Source organism: Portunus trituberculatus, chromosome 39 (assembly GCF_017591435.1).
Source record: "Portunus trituberculatus isolate SZX2019 chromosome 39, ASM1759143v1, whole genome shotgun sequence".
Classification (NCBI taxonomy): Eukaryota; Metazoa; Arthropoda; class Malacostraca; order Decapoda; family Portunidae; genus Portunus; species Portunus trituberculatus.
In genome coordinates this window covers 18368795-18389307 of record NC_059293.1, presented here as the reverse complement: position 1 = coordinate 18389307, position 20513 = coordinate 18368795, and the positions used below count along the sequence as shown (strand labels likewise).

General features: G+C 42.3%; 2 protein-coding genes across 4 annotated transcripts in view; one reads left to right on the top strand and one right to left on the bottom strand.

The window, feature by feature from the left end:
* Window positions 1-557: 557 nt before the first annotated feature.
* LOC123515757 lies at window positions 558-7212 on the top strand. The gene is made up of 10 exons (XM_045274613.1): window positions 558-561; window positions 1372-1511; window positions 1895-1969; window positions 2130-2206; window positions 3247-3368; window positions 3784-3872; window positions 4674-4844; window positions 5341-5451; window positions 6267-6474; window positions 7040-7212. The coding sequence occupies exons 1-10, from the start codon at window positions 558-560 to the stop codon at window positions 7210-7212; spliced, it is 1170 nt and encodes a 389-aa protein (XP_045130548.1).
* Window positions 6728-20513, bottom strand: part of LOC123515386 (open rectifier potassium channel protein 1-like) — an 18740-nt gene continuing 4954 nt past the window's right edge. Inside the window, exons 3-9 of one of the 3 annotated variants that reach the window (XM_045273910.1) lie at window positions 11738-11875; window positions 11319-11464; window positions 10987-11179; window positions 10235-10485; window positions 9738-9959; window positions 9320-9369; window positions 8166-8265 (exon numbers count right to left, since the gene is read on the bottom strand). In XM_045273910.1, coding sequence (XP_045129845.1) covers window positions 8256-8265; window positions 9320-9369; window positions 9738-9959; window positions 10235-10485; window positions 10987-11179; window positions 11319-11464; window positions 11738-11875 — 1010 coding nt within the window. In that variant the 3' untranslated portion in view covers window positions 8166-8255. Of the gene's footprint in view, window positions 8266-9319; window positions 9370-9737; window positions 9960-10234; window positions 10486-10986; window positions 11180-11318; window positions 11465-11737; window positions 11876-20513 lie in introns of all 3 variants that reach the window. The other 2 variants (XM_045273911.1, XM_045273908.1) reach the window with 2 other exon arrangements.

Genomic DNA, 20513 nt, shown 5'->3' with positions numbered 1-20513 from the left:
AACTCGCCGTTCATCTTTAACCCCCTTCAGTACCAAGACACTTTTTCATATTTTTTTTTCTCGTTATGTACTATTTGGCGTTTTTATACAGCTTCGGAAACTTATGTGGGGATTGAAATAGTGAAGACTCTGGCCATTATTCGTCTGACCTCCATAGATAGTTCATAATGTAAATATAATCGTCTAGTCACACCTAAAGATTCATGATAAAAATGCGTTCCACTACTGAAGGGGTTAATAGCTTTATAAAACAAATGAGTTTCGTAAAGATGGGCAACACTTACCGCACCTTGGCATGCCTTGGGGAGACATCATCGGAGGCAATCAGCTAAGTAAACACCGCAATCCGTTTTCTTTCCTTTTTTGCCTCGGGTACGCGAAGAAAACACTTAGCTGCAGTGTTCCTCGAGGCTGCCAGACGGCCGTACTGGTGATGAGCGGTGCGTGAAGGCCTGCCACCTCATTCTTGTTGCACCACCAGCGAATCACACGGCCATTAATTTAGAGCGGTGGTAAACTCTTCATCTCTTTCTGCCTGGGTGGATGATGACTCTGATATGGGTGAGTGTCTCTTTTTGACGCTGCGAGTATCATTATGTAACAGGTTTCAAGAATGATTTTGTAAGACACGCGTGGGAACAGGAAGTGGTGGAATAGCCGAGATACGTAATTTAATGTCTGTAGTTTCATATTTGTTTAGAGAAGTAATCTACGAGTATCATTATATAGCAGGTTTCAAGAATAGTTTTGTAACATACGCGTGGTAGCAGGAAGTGGTGGAATAGCCGAGATATGTATATTTTGATGTCTGTAGTTTCATAGTTACTTACTAAAATAATGTGGGGCTGTTCAAACTAAATAACAGAATGCACTCCATATTTTGATTAGCACTGAGAGGATTAACAATGAATACTATGATATGCGCTACATTTCAGCCAAATGTGGATAAAATTTCCTAATAGAAAGAAATAAGCTTTGGCTCACCTCTGATCAGTGTAAAATGTGAATATGTTCGTCCATGAGGAGCTTTCCGGCGGGTTTATTGTTCTGTATGGTGCAGCTTGTAATAGAAGATAATGACATGTAAGAACTAAATTATCCCTCCCCACATGCGTTAATTATGTTCAGCCAACGCCTGTGATCTTGGTAATCTCATAATTAATGCCTTCAGTGCACACCTGCTGCTGCTTCCCTGCCACTGTCTCACTAAAACCTCGTGAAAAGACAAAAAATATATAAACAATTGTCCGTACCTGAAGACAACAGTAACAGTTGATCCTACGCATGTTAGCCCTTAACTTTTTACATTCTCTTTAAAGGTTCGTGGTAGTGTATTAGGGGTGACTTAAACATTGTTACACTCTCCCTTAGATTATGAAAAATGCTTGAAAACCAAACAACTTCCACCAGGACCTGTTGAAGGTAGTGCATCTAAAACTTTCGAGAATCCATTGTTACGTACCGTCAACTTATCTGTTACTTCTTTTGTAGACCAAACAGGATTTATGAAGGTATTTTTTTGTGAAACACTTATCAAGTTCTCTGATGCACAAGAAAGTTTTAAGTTTGATAGTGTACAAGATCTGTTCGTGATGTTTGGTTTATATCGAAGCCCCCCAGATGTTTTACCTACATTTTTTTATGAAATCATTAAGTTCATCTTTAAAACTGAATGGCGATCTATAATATTTTGACATTATTTTTCCGTTACTTGACTTTTCTGATAATTTGTTTGAACAACTTTTTTCCCAATAAATGTTAAGTCATATCGGCTAAGATAAGGAAGCTAACACACACAGCTTTTACTGGAGAGGAAGGTTGCGACAACTCCTCGTGAGGTGAGGTGACCGTGAAACGAACCAGGAAAAAAACCCGGAATTTAGACATTCCACAGCAAGAGAAACCTCCAGTCATTCAGCGGTCCTGTAGTTCGTCGTTTCTAGCTCTGGCCTCGCACAGGATGAAGCAGGTTCTTGAGTTCGGTTTGAGTTATAGTAGTCACATGTGTCGCCTCAGAATGGACAGCACTTTCATCCTTCTTCAGCGCCGTCATCCATTCCCTAACAGTACTGTCCCTGTTCCCCTCGCCACCACCACCGCTATGATGTCAATAACTGTTCTCTCTTCAGGTGACTTTGGCTCAGAGAAGAGCTGTGCCTCAGGGCCTCCTGTGCGGCGTGCTGGCAGGATTATCTGTCCTCTCTCTGTGAGTAAATCCTACCAGTGCTTTTGTGTGTATGTTAGAGCCGCGAGAAATAATTTGAGTATCTGCTTTAAATAATGATATACGCGAATGAAGATGCGGTTGTAGATTGCTCCATACCCGTGGTTGTGGATGTGGATGTGGATATTTGTTTTACGTATCACAGCAGTACAGAGAGAGTCATATCCGTGACGCTGCTCCAGGGAGAAAAGTCTGAAGAGGAAGAAATAGATAGATTAATTGGAAAAGTTGTATATTAAGAAGTAATGAAATACACATATATGAGTATTATTTTCATTAAGAATGGAGAAGTATCGAATGTAATCGGGGAAGTGGAGTACAGGGAGGCAAGGGATGGAGGCAGCAGTGGGGAGGAAGGAATTTATGGTCAAGAACGAAGAAAATATAGTTCAGGAAAAAACGGAATAATTTCTTGCACCACGTCCTCTCTTTCTCTCTCTTGTTCCTTTACTCTTCTTTCCTCCTTCGCCTTGCCTCAAACCTCTCTCTCTCTCTCTCCAATGTTCCCTTCTCTAGCTTCATCTATACAAGAATCTATCTATTCTATCTATATCTATATATCTATATATATATATATATATATATATATATATATATATATATATATATATATATATATATATATATATATATATATATATATATATATATATATATATATATATATATATATATATATATATATATATATATATATATATATATATATATATATATATATATATATATATATATATATATATATATATATATATATATATATATATATATATATATATATATATATATATAGTGTATATGAGCAGGCATGTTTGATGATATGCAGTTTTGTTTTGCTTTTTCGTCTTTGCTTACAAAATAGTAGTATTGGAAATGGTAGTAATAGTAGTAGTAATAGCAGCAGCATCAGCAGCAATAGTATTTAGTTGATATTCGTGCCAGTGGCGCGGTCTTCTGTATGACAGTGTTGATGTCTCCCTGCACCACAATGTTTTATTAATGTCTCCCACCTGCCACGTCAGTTTGCATCAGTATCTCTCAACGCTGCTGTCTGGCCTGCACGTGCCGCGCCAAACACAACGAGACTCTGTTTGGAGCAAGTGGGAGAGGGACTGGCAGGCCCCTCAGCAGGACGAGGACTGGGGTACATTTTACCTTTCATATTGTACCACCTCTGTTTTAAGTTTTTTGTTTTCACTCTCTCTTCATTCAGAGTTTTGAGCTGTAAACATCAGAAAAGAACTGCCAATTATAAAATGAAGGGAAGGTTGCCATCTTAGTATATCATAAGTGTTTGTTCAAGACTCCTACTTCCAGTCCCATTTGCTAAGATAACAATGTTAATTAGGAAAAATAGTCCTAAAAGAAAAAATAGAATCCTTTTTTAACATCGCATGGCAAAGCTTTGTTCAAGATTTCTATTTATTTCTTGTTCCTTTCTAATTTAAGTTTTAATATAAGTCAAGTCATGTACATAAAAAAAAACACGCTAATGATGAAGGAAAATATTTCTTACATGTCACGCAGATTTTAACAGACACATTATCTGGTTCATGCAGGGAAGATCAACTGTACTGCGCCTCCAATGAGAAATGCTGATGATTACTACAACTTCATCGACCGCCGCCAGCTGCACTGTGAGAGACCGGTACGTTTTTATCACTTTCTTCCAACAAAAAATTGCACACACATCAAAGAGATGTACAAGTACACATGCATGATGTATATGAAAGGGTCAGCTTCACTGTTGTTTGGTAACGTTTCCACTTGCGAGCCTTACAAACGTGATAACGGACACCACCAACACCTCAGTCCTGATCTCGTTATTTTCCTGATTTCGGGAATCCCCAATTTGGTGACGGTCATACTAAGTGAGTTCGTTATTGGCATAAACAAAAACCACACCAGCACCAGAACATAGATTTATTAGTGAAATGAAGTAGATTGATAAACAAAATAAAAGCATGGAAATATGTCACTGATGTCTCCAACACGGCACATCTCCTGCTGCAATGGCTATTATCTTATTCAAATTCTTCACAGCACGGTCTGGTATAAGCTGGTGTGCAAGCAGAACACGCCTGCCCTTGACATAGTATTTGCAAATTCCACTTTGATCATCTATATAGATGACTGACGGTGATTAACCAAACATCATCATTGCTGTTCATTATTAATCATCTGCTATTTATCTCTCTTCATTGTTGTATACGTTCACTGTTAGACTGAAATGTTTTGCCTTGACTTCTTTTAAGAGGAGGTTTCAAGACATATGTCCCAGACTTTTGGTTAACTCTACTAACCTTTAAGGAAACCGTAATCAAGTATGCCATTTTTATTGCTAATAAAGTTTGGTCAAGAGTGTGCAGCAGTTTCCGTGTCGTTTTCATCAGCTCCACTATAACATTGACAACATTCTAAGAAAAGTACTGGTGTGGGTGTGTTGAAGGTGATGGTGGGCGGTCAGCTCGTGCCCGACAGGACCTACTTCAGCGGAGAGAAGTGGATGTGCATGGATGACAGGTTCAGAGTGGAGCCTGGCCGCTGTGTTGTTCTCTCCTTCGGCATCGCTGAAGACTTCTCCTTCGATGACGATCTGGATAAGAGGTTTCAATGTAAGGTGAGTCCCAGCATCCCTCACCATCTAAATTACTAGTAAAGTCTGACTTTACCTATAGTTAATCTGACGACTACTTCTCTCAAGACTGTCTGGACCAATGATAACCGGAGTATATGAAAGGACACCAGGAAAATTAGGGCACATGGAGCGGAGCGGTACGTGACAATGACAGTGTGTATACGAGTGAGTGCACTGTTGGAAAAGATATCTTAGGTAGAAAAAATTGTGTCATTATATGAAATTAATTTGAATTGAAGCTAAAGTTGTGCATGTTTATGTGTACTGTGTTATAGTGGACATCTTAAGCTCCTTCTCCGAACCTGCAATCTGTAAATACCTTCAAGCAAATGATTTAAAGGTATCGTTCTCTCTTAATACAAAGTGGAGGAAGGTTAAAAAAAAACCTAACCTTTCATGCAGCCACAAAAGGCGCCTTGTGTATATCTATACATTAAGAAACAAGATCTATTGACAGTTACGGTGTTTCCATTGACAGGTGTATTCTTTCGACCCCACCATCAAGAAACCAACACACCGACGTTCTCCCAATGTAATGTTCTATGACATAGGCATCGCCAGCTATGATCGCCTCCACACCAACCCCAAGGTTAGTTGGAAGTGTATGTGTGTGTGTGTGTGTGTGTGTGTGTGTGTGTGTGTGTATTTACCTAGTTGTATTTACCTAGTTGTAGTTTTACAGGGCCTAGGCTTTATGCTCGTGTGGTCCCGTCTCCATATCTACACTTATCCAGTGTGTGTGTGTGTGTGTGTGTGTGTGTGTGTGTTCACTGTTTGATCTGCTGCAGTCTCTGACGAGACAGCCAGACGTTACCCTACAGAGCGAGCTCAGAGAGAGAGAGAGAGAGAGAGAGAGTGTGTGTGTGTTTGTGTGTGTACGTATGTAGGTGTGTGTGTGTGTGTGTGTGTGTGTGTGTGTGTGTGTGTAATTCACTGTTTGATCTGCTGCAGTCTCTGACGAGACAGCCAGACGTTACCCTACGGAACGAGCTCAGAGCTCATTATTTTCGATCTTCGGATAGGTCTGAGACCAGGCACACACCACACACCGGGACAACAAGGTCACAACTCCTCGATTTACATCCCGTACATACTCACTGCTAGGTGAACAGGGGCTACACGTGAAAGGAGACACACCCAAATATCTTCACCCGGCCGGAAAATCGAACCCCGGTCCTCTGGCTTGTGAAGCCAGTGCTCTAACCACTGAGCTACCGTGTGTGTGTGTGTGTATGTATGTATGTGTGTGTGTGTTCCTCATCTTCCTCCCTCTTGGCATTGAGCTCCCTTATATCTAAACCTCACGCTGCTTCCTCTTAAATCCAGGCTCCTAATTGACTCATGCTTCTTTATCTCTTATCTACAAGCTCATGACTCTTCCTTTGACTCTCCCCGACCCTTCAGATGGCTAGGTACGTCACGATCCTGAAGTTGTTGGAGCTGGAGAACACCACCATCGACTACCTGAAGCTGGACGTGGAGGGCTTCGAGGACCACTTCTTCATGGACGTCATCAAACACAACCCCAACCTCCTCAAGAACGTGAAGCAGATCGGAGTGGAGCTTCATGCCAATAGAGGTTTGTACAGACACACTAGGCCTCTCTCTCTCTCTCTCTCTCTCTCTCTCTCTCTCTCTCTCTCTCTCTCTCTCTCTCTCTCTCTCTCTCTCTCTCTCTCTCTCTCTCTCTCTCTCTCTCTCTCTCTCTCTCTCTCTCTCTCTCTCTCTCTCTCTCTCTCTCTCTCTCTCTCTCTCTCTCTCTCTCTCTCTCTCTCTCTCTCTCTCTCTCTCTCTCTCTCTCTCTCTCTCTCTCTCTCTCTCTCTCTCTCTCTCTCTCGATTATAAGGTAAAGATAAACTAGCATCTCATAATAACAACAGTTTATGTAATACTTCCAAAGTCATTGTATGAGAAACAAAGAGATGGAATGCCCAGGTCTTTAGAAACTAAGCATCATCCATTCCCATTCCAGTTTTCATATAAAAATTGTATCTGGAAAATAAAAACCCTCAATCCTTTATAAAAAATACTTTTTTCTAATGACGTATCAAAAGTTTAACAACCTATATATATACTCGTATACTGTGTAGTTGTTTTAGTTTTGAGCTGGACTGTAACATCAATCAATCAATCACTAGGTCAATCAATCAATCAATCAATCGTGTGTCTCGTCACAGGTGCGTCCATTGTGCGACAAAAGATGTGGGCTTACTTTGGATACCTCAAGTGTTACGGCTTCAAGGTTATATTCAGTGAAATCAACCCAGTTAAGAAGTTAAGGTTCTCCTTGAGGTACCACGAGAGATCCTGCTGCTATGAGGTGGTGTGGGCGAGGGAGCATCAGTGGTGAGCCCTCCGCCTGCTCGCCAGGTAACTTGTGTGTATCAATATCAGGGAAGCACTGATCCGCTCCTGGTAGAGTGCAGGTGTTTGAACGTGTGAATGTCTTATCTTTTTCTGGCTCCCACATTTTCATTTTCCTCGTATTAGAAATCTTGACCCGGAAGCACAGTCGGGTCGTTTATCACATGTTATAGTTTATATTAGTTTTAAACCTCCACCTAAAGTAGACAATGTTACTTAGAATCCCATGCAGGAGTTAAAACATATTTAGTAAAGAACAGAATATCTCATCTCTATATGTTTCTTGTCTGCTATCCAAGTTAGTCAACACACAACATGGCAGACGAAACATGTATCAACAAATAGTAACATTTCCGTGTGTACCCGTTGGAGTGTAAGAGCATTGTAAACATTTGTAGATGTGAGTGAAAATTATAACATTTGTTTCCAAACATACTTATGTGCTTTTTGGTTGTATTGGATCTAACATTAGTCCTTAAACTATGTTCACCTTGTATGATGGGTAACTGAACTTGTTGGGTAACTGTTGTCGATTGTCTGGTTGGAGTACAATAATTTTCGCGAATACTAAAGCATTACAGTACTTTTAAGGATGGTGATTCACTGATTCAAGTAAACACGGACACGGACACGAACACGGACACGAACCTCATTGTTGAGTATCCCACGTACGTTACAAACTACATGAAGTGCCGGAAATGACGTGGAATGAAACTTATATGAGTCAGGGTATCATCATCAGTTTTTTTGTAACAATCATCACTGCATTATTACGTACAACGAAGTCCCACCCAAGAGTCAGTTAGGTAGTATTGGTAGACGTGGAGACAGATGACCTGGAGAAGCAGGCGTTGTGCCGGGCGGGGGACAAACAGGGATGTGGCGCCGCTGGTCATGGCGACACTTTTTTCTTGTTGCTGATGGGAAGTGTTTCTTTGCTGGCGCTGCAGTGGTCGCTGACTTTTTCGTCCATGACATCGATGCTATATTCACTGGCGCTCTTGTAGGTTCCGGGCAGCATGGAGTTATTCAAATTAAACTGTCAGCGGTGAGGAGAGAACAGATGGGTGAGAGTCATGAAGGAAAAAAGCTGTTTTCGTGAGATCAAAGTAGCATGCAGCAGCGCAGCTAAACGGTCAGCATTTATCTTATGTAACTGGTTATTGCAATATCATCTAAGACAAATATCGTTTTTGCGAAAGCTTTTATATAAATACACAATGAAGTAGTATCATAATTTTGCTGAGAATCATATAGCATACATTTTCATATATTCATGGCGAATATAAGATAAAAGAGCGAACATGCCGAGAAAAATATCTTGTTAAAGAAGAAAAGAAATAAACTTATTGTAACAAGATCAGATGGTTATGTCCACCACCAAAGACACAGACAGCACACTGAACACATCAACACAGCCCGGGGCGCGGCACATTACAGCCACACCAGGCCTCGCAACGCACTGACACACTGACACCCCCCAGAACGTGGATCATGCGCTCTGCATCTCAACGCGAAGGTTGTTTTATGCTAAACTGCTCAACAACACACACACACACACACACACACACACACACACACACACACACACAGAGAGAGAGAGAGAGAGAGAGAGAGAGAGAGAGAGAGAGAGAGAGAGGGGAGAGGAGAAGATTAGTAATTTTCCACACAACAGATATATATCAGAGAGTTGACTAAACTAGAACATGTAACATTATAAGCAAAGCTTGGTGAGCCGCGAGTGGCCTTCGTGCGCGCCTCTTCTGTCCGTGGAGGAGGCTAGGTGGGCCTGGAGCTCTCATACAGGAAACAGTTACCTTAGCAGATTATTTACTCACGAGCTTGGTTCTTCTCGTTCATGCGACAGAGATTTTGTTATTGACATAAACACGGAGAAAGACATGCATTTCAACGATCACGAAAAGTTACTTTCGCAGAAACAGGAAAGCTTTGTCAACTGAAGACGTCACAGCTACAGGTGTTAATGGAGTGAGGGACAGGTTGGAGTGAGTGAGTGGTCTGTATGTCAGTGGTGGTTACTTGACACTTAGGAATGGGTGTGGTTGTGTGGGTCTCGTGTTTAAGACGTATACCTTACTGTCACTTCGGTATATTCCTCTGTGTTCTTTTTCTCACCGTGGTCCTAGAAGAGACAATGAACCAATAGATGATGTGTTCTTAGCGCATACCAACCCAAAGATATAAATTCACCTGACACATCTCCACAATTATTGCACATTTTCAGCATTCATATATACCATCATTTAATCGGGAGCTGCATGTGGTCTTTGGGGAGAAAGAAGTAGTGACATGTTACAACCTAAAAAGAAAATAGATTGACGTTACTGAGAATTAGGGAAAGGCGTGTTTATTAAAGAAAAATTGAGTTATAGGCGCAGTGATGAGGACCATGAACAGCAATATAACAATCTAGTAAGAGAATGATAAAAAAAGATTAGTAGATCATGTGATTGAGGATTAGTAAGAACAATGAGAGAAGGAAACACCCACCTCCCTTCTGAGAGGACCCATCAGGTGGCTGAGTGGCGTATTGTGCGACAGACCGGCTCCGAACAAGGATGAGATGCCTGGAATGCCCCCGGGGGAGAGCGTGGGAGAGTAGGCCGACGGGGAGGATGGCCCGGTGGTTACAGTGTCGGTGGTGTCTGAGGTTCCCTCCATCTCTGCAGCCTCGTCATTCCCCATGTCTTGCACGGCGAGGACGTTGCTTAGCTGCAAAGGGACGTGCTTCTTTTAATATGCAAGAGGAGCATCGGCCAAGGGCATAGCTGTGCGCGATAACGGAAAAAAATATCACGATAAACGATATCGAAAACGCAGACTACGAAGGATGCATTTGAATCTTCCACTTATTGTGCGGTTGTCTTAGAATATGCATGGTGTTCATGTTATTATGTGTCAAGGCGGATGGTTCAGGTATTGCATTAACTATTACGTGTCGATATGGGATCAAGCTGTCCTTGGTCCCCCTACCCTGGCCTCCTCACCTGCAACATGAGATTGACGGTGGCCTTGGAATGCTGGCGGAGGAAGGCGGGGTCATGGTTTTTCACGCCAACTTGCTGCATCAATTTCTTCATCTCCTCGGCTCGGCGCTTCATGGAGGCAGTGAGACGCTTGGACTTGAGAGCCTTGGTGATGAAGTTGGCCACCATCACCCAGTACCCGAGACCCACCATGATCCACAGAATGACTCCGATCTGGTACGCATATAGCTTTGATCCCTCTAATTCATTACCTGGAGAGAGAGAGAGACGTGCAGGCTGATTAACACACACACTCACACACACACACCCGGTAGCTCAGTGATTAGAGCGCTGGCTTCACAAGCCAGAGTACCGGGGTTCGATTCCCAGGCCGGGTTGAGATATTTGGGTGTGTCTCCTTTCACGTGTAGCCCCTGTTCACCTAGCAGTGAGTAGGTACGGGATGTAAATCGAGAAGTTGTGACCTTATTGTCCCGGTGTGTGGTGTGTGCCTGGTCTCAGGCCTATCCGAAGATCGGAAATAATGAGCTCTGAGCTCGTTCCGTAGGATAACGTCTGGCTATCTCGTCAGAGACTGCAGCAGATCAGTGAAACACACACACACACACACACACACACACACACACACACAACCTGATTTAGTCTTCTTGTCACCTACTTGTCAGAAAACTCCTAAACTAGAATGTTACACACACACACACACACACACACACACACACACATATTTCCACCAGCCTCTTGCATGGACCCACCAGTAACATAGTCGCCGAATCCAATAGTGGTGAGGGTGATGTAGCTGTAATAGACGGCTGTCAGGTAGCTCCAACCCTCCAGCGAGGAGAATAACGCTGACGGAAGGAAGATGAACACCACGAACCCAAGCGTGATGTAGATGACGGTGGCTGCGGCGATGAACGTGTGGGAATGTTGCTTCTCGTCGCTTAGCTGTGAGATGTAGAGAATCAAAGATGGCTGAAGGTAGCATTCACAAGCCAGAATGAGGTGTTAGTGGCAGTTATTAAGCACTGTTCACGAAGGCAAAGTCACAGAAGATCTAGTAATAATCTCAAATAAAGCAGCTCACCCTGGACTTAAATAATTGTAGAAGTTTATCGCCGAAAAAGTTTGATGTCCACGCCAGCAGCATGCCAGTGAGCGGGATGCCCACCAGGGAGTACAGGATGCACACGATGCGGCTCCATGACCCCGATGGCGTGAGGTGGCCGTACCCTGGAGGTGGGAGGGAAGAGACACATATAGGACACAGAAATTATCGTTCGTAAATAATTATCTTGTTATTTATATTTTTTATAGTGAATGGTTAAGTTGGTGGAAGACAGAAGACAGTCACATACTTACCTTTATCATCTGGACTGCTTAATTAAAGAGAAAAGAAAAGATTTGTTAAAAAGAAAAATGTAATGATGAAACTTTGTATTACATTTCAAGAACGAGAAACAAAAAGAGAGAGGGAGGGGAAGGAGAGAAGGAGCAGGCTCTTACCGATAGTGGTGGTGACGGTCATGGAGAAGTAGAGGGCATCGATGAAGGACCAGGCGTACACCACCTCCTGAGTCACGTTCTCGTAGTGGAGGTGTGGACACGCCGCCTCCACCTCCATCACCGCCTCCGCCTGTGAACCTAAAGCAGCCACACATCCGCCATGAGATAACGCACTACTCTTACCAGGAAAAAGTAACACACTGACCTTTGCATTTGTTAACATACAGGAGAATTAAAAGGAAAAGTTCAAATAGTGATCCTCAGTGGTGCTGGTGTAACATTTTCAGTTTTTCTTGGTCGCCTTTAGAGTCTCCACACAGCTCATTTGTAGTTTGTTTGTTTTTTTGTCATATTTTATTGGTTCCTGTACATTCCTCACTATTTTCTGTCCAGTGTGATGAATTATTGCTATCTCATCGTGTTCCAAAGTATGTATTGACTGCGACTGGCGAATGAAAAGTTCAGTAATAACTCTGTCAATTGTGTGTCATCATTAATTCAAACAAACTTCAGATAAACAAAAATTAACGTTATTTTGTCTATGCCAGCCTGCAAAACATTGGAAGTGTCTGCAGCATAAAAGTGAGTCTAAAAGTTATAAATGGGAAAAGTTGTCCATCAGTAGAGAGTTTAATCAATTTGTTGTTGTTTTCACATTACCATTTACTCCTTACATCATATAATGCCATATTGCTGACGTTTATGGCCACTCGCTTCATTCAGTTACCCGCTCAAAAACAAATGATAACTGCTTGCTCAAGGCGAGTCTAGCTGTGAAGGTGTACAGGACGTAAATATTTCCTGCAAAGAAACTAGGAAATCATCTCACGAGGTAAACCTGTTTGCTTCCACTTGAGAGAAACCTGATCTGTATGGAATGTGAGAACAAAGAGTAAGGCTGAGGAAATTTGCGAGGGAATATATTGTGCACTTCAACTATAGTTTTTTTTTTTTCAGAGAGTAAGAGAAGCAACAGCTGAAACTTAATCCTGCTTTATCGTATCTAAGAGTAAAATCATGCATCATGTGGGTATACAAGATGAAATATGTATGCTGTGTATGCATGTATAGAATCACATGAACAAAATGTAACCATGAACGAGAAAATTCTTTTAATTCACTTTGTTACTCCTAATGATAAAAGTTATTGTTATTGTTATTGTTATTGTTATTTTTGCTGTTGCAATTGCTCTTCTTGTCGTTTTTCCTCTTCTTAGTGTTGTTGATGTGTTTGCCAATGTTGTTATTGTAGTCAGCAGTTACTGCATTACATAAAGAGAATTAGTAACCTTCAAGGTACTTGTATGGGTAAGGTCTGTCTACCCACCAGTCCCTCATGACCTTGTGGCTCCCAGCAGGTGGAGGCGATGACCTGTACCTGGACACGCATCACGCCCCGCACACCTCAGCCAGAAGGGGAGGGTTTGTGAGGCGTGTTTCCACCCACTCAAGGTCATAACAGTAAGCACAGTGTTCTGAGACACTTCTGCGCCGCACATTCACAACATTCAAAAGACTCTTGTTGAGATTACAATGATTTTCAAAATTGTTTTTTTTTATGGTTCTAGTAACAAATTAATAAGATTACCACATGACCAAAAGGAGAAATGCTCTTGAAAAGCCGACTCAACATCTTTGTGACCGTTAGAAGTAGTGGCAGTTAGGGAACATAGGGTTTTTTTTGTTTGTTTTTTTCCAGTCTAGTACCTCTGACGACTTTACACGGTCCATAAACAATACTATTTATTATTGTTCTCATTGCATCGTCCTGTACTCCTCATCTACCCAAGTCTGCAAGTCTTCAGAAGCTCAGATCCTTCAAATTCTCTTGTTTTCACCGGAATTTTTGCGAAACAATCTTGCAGTACTACACAAATGCAGTCAAAAAAGGAATATTACTAACCTCAGATACGGATCACGTTCTTGTAAGATTCATCATTCAGTCCTCTCTTATATTTCATCACACCATAAGCTATTGCTAATCTTCATCTTGGTTCCCCATTGTTGCATTCCACCCTCGTCTGTAGTACTTCCCTCTACTTCGTCAGTATTCACTACGAGTGCGGAGTTGGCAGTTTATATAAGAGCGAGTAGTGTGTCTACGTCGCTGTGTTCGTAGCTTTGTTCTTCTCGAAAAGTCAGCGTGATACATGGCCACATATTTCAGATGGTTGTAGTAATTGTTGTGGTAATCAAGGCAGCAGATGTTGGTTCAGCATCTTTCAGTGTTACTTCGTAGACTTTGTCGGCGTTGTCACCGTCTTTATCTTCCTTTTCTTTGTTGTTCTTATTTTTCCCGTTCCATTTTTTTTTTTTTTTTTTTTTTTTTTTTTTTTTTTTTTTTTTTGCATTTGTAGTCATAGCATTAGTCATGTCTGTCATTGGTGGTGGTGGTGATGGCGGCGGTAGTCGGGGTTACAAATAGTTATGATGTTTCTGCTTCCTTCTTTTATGGTAGTACTGCATAACAATTGTTGGTGTTGACCGCTTTAATAACAGTAGACATATTAAAAGCTTGACTAACTTGTTATTTTTGTTTTTGTAGCAGACACCTTTTCGTGACAAGATAGACAATGCTCTCACTTGAAGAAGAGATTTGGTATTCCCGTGGGAATGTGTGGCTGGCGTGACGAGAAACAGAGGACAACACTTGGCGACTCATGAATGTTGCTCGCGTGGTTGAAGGACAGAAAGCCGGTGGCGCAGTTGCCGTAATCAAGAGAAGGTATGCTGACAGGTCCGTACTGTCTTCGCCACGCATGTTAATAGCAACTGTTGTGTAGCATACAATATGGATAAGGCTGTCAATACTGACATACATAAGTACGTACGTATGGTCATCATGCATTGAAATTATAGCCTATATTTTATTATTATTAATCCCACATGCAACTTTCAAACTTAAGAGTTTACTAAGAGATTTCATGTTTACTGAAGTTCAGGTTTCACAGCACAGCAGCAGCAGCAGCAGCAACCCGGTAACAGCCAGTACTGTCCAGAAGTACTACACCCCATGGCAACACTGAGCTGCTCACCTTTGAAGGGAGTGCTAATACGTGGCAAGTGGCACGATACCTGCACGTCTTCTCGTTACGAGACTGACATACACGCGTCTGATGCGAATGGATAATCAGGTAGTATTGGTTAAGTGGTTAATGATTCTTCGCCCCCAAAAAATGGTATAACTAGAATTGTATTATGCAGCCTTTGACTTGCCCACCTTGAAATTTAATTCTAGCTCAAATTTTCTTTGAACATTTCAAATCAAGGTGAATGGATGTACGTGTTAATATTGGACACGGTAATCACTGAAGGAACGCTAAATTATCTTAAACTTTGCAGAATAAAGTTAAGAGACAAAGATGGTTTGTGATTTTTTTTTTTTAATACTCAGGTATGATATTGTTCTGTTAAGATGGAGATCATCTCTTAATAGAGTTATTGCCTGAATGAATTGCCTTTTCTGTTTAGTCTGTTGAGCAATAGCAACACAAGCTTCTTTTTTTCTCTTCCGCAGGGAGTCAGTTATCGTCTGAGAAGGGAATGGTTGTGTTTTCCCTGCTTAGTGGCCACCAGGCTCAAGAGCGCACCAGCTGTCCCCACTCATCACCAGCAATGAGTGTCAGCCACAGTGCTCGTGAAGAAGCACAGGAAAATAACAGCTGGAGGTGAGAAGTGTTCATATATCTTTGTGTAGCGCATGCAACTGTCGACCTAAGGATTTTTTGTTTTTGCTAACCAATACAAACACTTCCAGGAAACATGTTTGATTAACTTTTCAGTCTACACACAGACACACGCACACACACACACACACACACACACACACACACACACACACACACACACACACACACACACACACACACACACACACACACATGTTAAGTTGAGGGGTAGAGCACAATCCATGAAGCCGTTCAAACACTGCCATCCTGAAGCAATGAATGAAAGTACTCTTGTCCACAAACGCGTGATATGGTAAGCTTAAACTCCCACATCTGGCTCTGCTTCCTCAGTGGGAGGGGTTGAGGAGCCCAGGAACTTAAGAAAGCAAAGTGATCCCAGGGTGTAAATATTACTCCAGCATTACAGGGAATCAACTGCGTTATTTATCACTTCCAAAACATTTTCGTACACACAAAGAAGACGTCTCGTTTTACGGAAAATGATATTGCACTTACGTGATTCTTAGCGTGTGAAATTGCATCTACAAACACGTCTTTGAATGAGGCCAGACGCTTGTTCTGAGTAGCTCAGAATGGTTTACTTACCAAAATTAAGACAGTGAGAAGCAGGATCTTAGTGCAGCCGAGTCATAAAACACTTCATAAAGTTAATGGTTGCCTGGCGCCGCCATATAACCTGTGAGTGCACACCCTTCGCTCTCACTGAGCCGCCACTCCCTCCTGCAAAAACTAATGAGTAAAGTACATACTAAATAAATTCATAAAAAAAAATGCGTATCGGACCAACTTTTTGTGTTAGCGTGTGTTTTACGACGAAATCCACGCTTCTGTGTGGAGAAATATGCATCTTAAAAGACAGTCTTATAAAAACTGTTAACTTATAGAACCTGATACACTGAACCCGACTCAAGTTTAAGCCTAGCATGTGAATTAACCCTATCTTTGCCATCTTGGTGACTGCAGTAGACAGTGATTCTGGAGGATCGAGAAGATAGTAAACTTTACGAAATTCAGCCATTGCAAATTGATTCTAGAATAGCGAGTAAAAGTTAATGCGATCTCTGGTTTATGGTGGAATCTAACCGTACACATGCCCGCCTTCTCGTTGGCGTGGCTCTTAACAACAAGGTATCATAATGTACGTTCACACTGTCTCATCCTCCACACCGTTCACGCTTTGTACCCTCGAAACTGAGCCTTGTGTGAAGAAGGTCGTGGCACCAACAGCATGGCTAGCCCCTCTAGATGATGCTAATTACAAAACAGCTGTTTCATGCTAAGTCAAGACGTGTCGACTCTCACAAGAGAACAAGAGCATCTGTATTTCACAAAATGGAACAAGATGTGGCACGCAATTTCCTTAGTCTCGCGGCAGCTTTGTGTAGATGACTGATGGGTGCAGGGTTTCAAGGCTTCAAATTGGCATAATTCCCCACCTTCTCGCTGTGTTGTTTGTGTCCTCTGACTGCTCCTTTCGGTTAGATTGTAATAAAGGTTACTTGGTTTAGGTTACAAGCAATGTATTTCTCAAACACCACCACTTCTAAATATGGGAACACTAACTAAACTCTGCCTTTCCTTTGCTGGTTAGTGAGAGTGGAGCCTTTTTGAGGACTGACATTCATCGTCATTACCTCCGGCAGCAGTTACAGTGCTAACTCCGCCACCTCAACCATCACCACCTCCACCATCATCCCCTCCACTAACGTCACCATGCCATCTTATCCTCACCACCACCACTACGAGAATTAATCCCTTCAGTACCATGACGCGCTTTTATATTCATTCTGCATACTATATGGTGATTTTATGCAGCTTCAGAAACTCATGTGGGGTATTAGAATAGTGAAGATTGTGGCCATTAATCTTCTGACCTCCATAGATCCTTCGTAACGTCAATAAAATGGTCTAATCGTACAGAAACGTTAGGGTAAAAATGTGTCCCAGTATTGAGGGAGTTAAGAGTATTACCTATGACAAGAGTGGCACAGCATGATCACGACCCGCGCCGCGCCTCGAGGGACTCACCACCATGACCTTTATGATGGCATGTAAATTATAAGTAGACGACATACCCTTCACGCTTAACCCGCCCCCTGTGTCCAACAAAACCTCAATGACCCACTTGAAAACCTGAGGACATCTCCCTTTTGTGCCGTCAGACATTCCGCTTTATAGTTTAAACTGAATTCGTTGTGTCTCCGTGGTGGAAGAAACGCGTATCAGCAGACCGACCTCTCCCCTTCGCCGCTTGTTTCACGCCGCCAGGAAAGGAGTGAGAGTGGGACGTGTCATTCCTGTGCCTGACGTCAGAGTTTCGACAGGCCATGAATGTTTGTGCTTGTTTAAAGGACGCCTAAAAACCTTGATTCAGGACACGAAAAATTCAGAGAAATCGTAGGAGACTCCATACAGACTTTAACGTTTCTTATTTTTTTTATTGCAACTGTTTACGAGGATTGCTTTCCTCAACCCTTCACTTTGTAGCAAAATAGCTTCAGTTCGTAGCATATGCGTTATTTTGTGTTTATGATAAGCCGGATATGAACAACTCCAGTGCGTGTCTCACAATTGTCGCCTTAAGGACATAACGATGTATGTTAAGCCTCGTTGCCCCGGGGACGACAGATGGCGGGGCATGGTAGGGCGAGGGAGTGAGGGAGCGGCCAGGACCAGCACGTGTCTTCACCTCCCTCACTCATTACATCATCCCATCTTGTTAAGTTCGTCCTGAAACAGAGACAAGCTGCCGCCAGGAAGTAGTGAAGCCTCCAGATCTGATAAAATAGCATCAGTATTAACGTAAAGGTCCGGTTCACTGCTCTGTCTGTGTCAATCCTTGGTGACCACACTGATAATTTTATTGGAACCCTTTGCTAATTAATACTGATTTGTAGCTGGGGGTGCTCCTTTTTTTCCGCTTATTCTGAGTGTCAGTGAATGATTTTTCGACACGTGTCTTTAAATTTCTTGTGGTGAATAAAACATACCATTTTATTGAGATCCAGCAGTGCCTAACATATGATCACCGTCCATATACGTTCGGAAGGAAAATTTAAACCGCATAGCTCTTTAGGACAAAAGCCAACATGAGGTAATAAATAATAAAGCATCTGATGAGTAAAATAGGAGTTATTTTCTCATAAAGGAAAACTATTTGCCTGTCAACCTTAAAGTGCTGATATGTCTTTACCGCCACTTCCACTCCCCTCTCTCGTGACGTGACACTGGCGCCTCATAACTCTCACGCTGCCGTTCATTATCATGCACTCCAAATTAATTCATACACTCTCTCTCTCTCTCTCTCTCTCTCTCTCTCTCTCAAGTAGCCAGTAATTTCATACGTAAACACGAAATAACTCTTAAATCTCAAGAAAAGAAATCACGAGCGTTCAGACAGCTGAGAGTCGAGCGCCAGTGAGAGAAGGGAGTGCAGCGGAAATAATACTTAATGCTCCCTCCTGTCCTGTCCCATCCCCGCACCCACGCCGCCAGTAATGTCATGTATACCTGTCTAATGATACGGGAGTGCAGAACAGGTTTAGTGCGCGCCTGTCAGTTTGTGTTCGTTTAGCACGTTAAGCCACATCCTCTCTCTCTCTCTCTCTCTCTCTCTCTCTCTCTCTCTCTCTCTCTCTCTCTCTCTCTCTCTCTCTCTCTCTCTCTCTCTCTCTCTCTTTCTCTCTTTTCTTCCATCACTATAATCCTGTCATTGATCAAACCGCCGCACTCAACACCAGTGTCCTGTTGTATAAAGTGATGCGCGTCCATTAGGAATTCTGGCCTTTTGTCTTCCGTGTGTTCCTTTTTCCTTCAGTCATATTCTCTCTCTCTCTCTCTCTCTCTCTCTCTCTCTCTCTCTCTCTCTCTCTCTCTCTCTCTCTCTCTAGCAAGTCACCATGTGTTCATGAGAATTTCGAAATACACGAGTGCATTCTTCTAAGAAACATAAATAAATAAATACATAAAATAAACATTTCATCCCGCATCCCTAGAGACAGGAAAGTATATGACGCTTTTCGCTGTCCTTAAAAGGCACCAAGGGCTTTCTCATAATCCTAGGTGATGAAATAGATTATACCATGTTTTTATTCTCGTCTGGGAGCGTTACGTATTTCAACACAAGCAGGAAAACATTGTAGCTCCAGCCACGGGAGGATCATAACTCTTAACAAGGATGCAGGAGAGCTCGTCAAGTATTGGTGCTTGTGTTCACCAGTTCCCGTCACCCATGACTTGCACTGGCCGGGAATGTAACCAGTAAAGTGCTATATTGTGCTGTGTTGTGCTGTGTTGTCCATGAGATTAGTGAGATTAGCACGGAAACTGTTGTAAGACTAGTAGCCACCTTGTTACGTAACTACACGGCCACATGACAGTCATACTTGCAACCACCAGCCAGCCTTCATTCGTACGCTGCATGCCGAGGCTCAACAAGGAGGGGGAGATGACCGTATTTTGTGGTATGATGCGTCTCACTTCTAGACATAATGAAAAGAAAACGGATGACATTACCGCGCGTCGCCCTGCAGTACTCCTTTGCAAACTACTACCTCGCCCTGAACGTTATGTAACTTGGCGGGTCGTTCTCTTAAGGACTAGCAACACGGCAGCGGTACATGAGATGGTAATAGGGAAATGTCTCCCTATTTCATGCCAGCCAGTAAAGGGAAGATGCCGATTGGTTGTGCTAGCTTTAACCTTTGTGTGACCTCGTGTTCTTTCGTTCCTCAGCCTCGCGTGTTCTGCTGAGTTGGTGAAAACATTGATTTGTGATAGATAAGCCGAAGTGAAAGTCTAAATGTGGCCTTCATTATGTATCAGTTCAGAATACAAAGGATGTTCGAAGTCTTTTCTTTCTTTCAGTCTTTGCACATTCATTCATTTGTTCTTATTTTTTTCGTTCGTTTTAGTAATAGTAGAGTAAAAGTATTAGTTGTTGTTGATGTTGTTTTTTTAGTTGTAATGGTAGTGGTGGTGAAGATGGTAGTATGATTCCTCCATGTAAAACACACACACACACACACACACACACACACACACACACACACACACACACACACACACACACACACACACACACACAC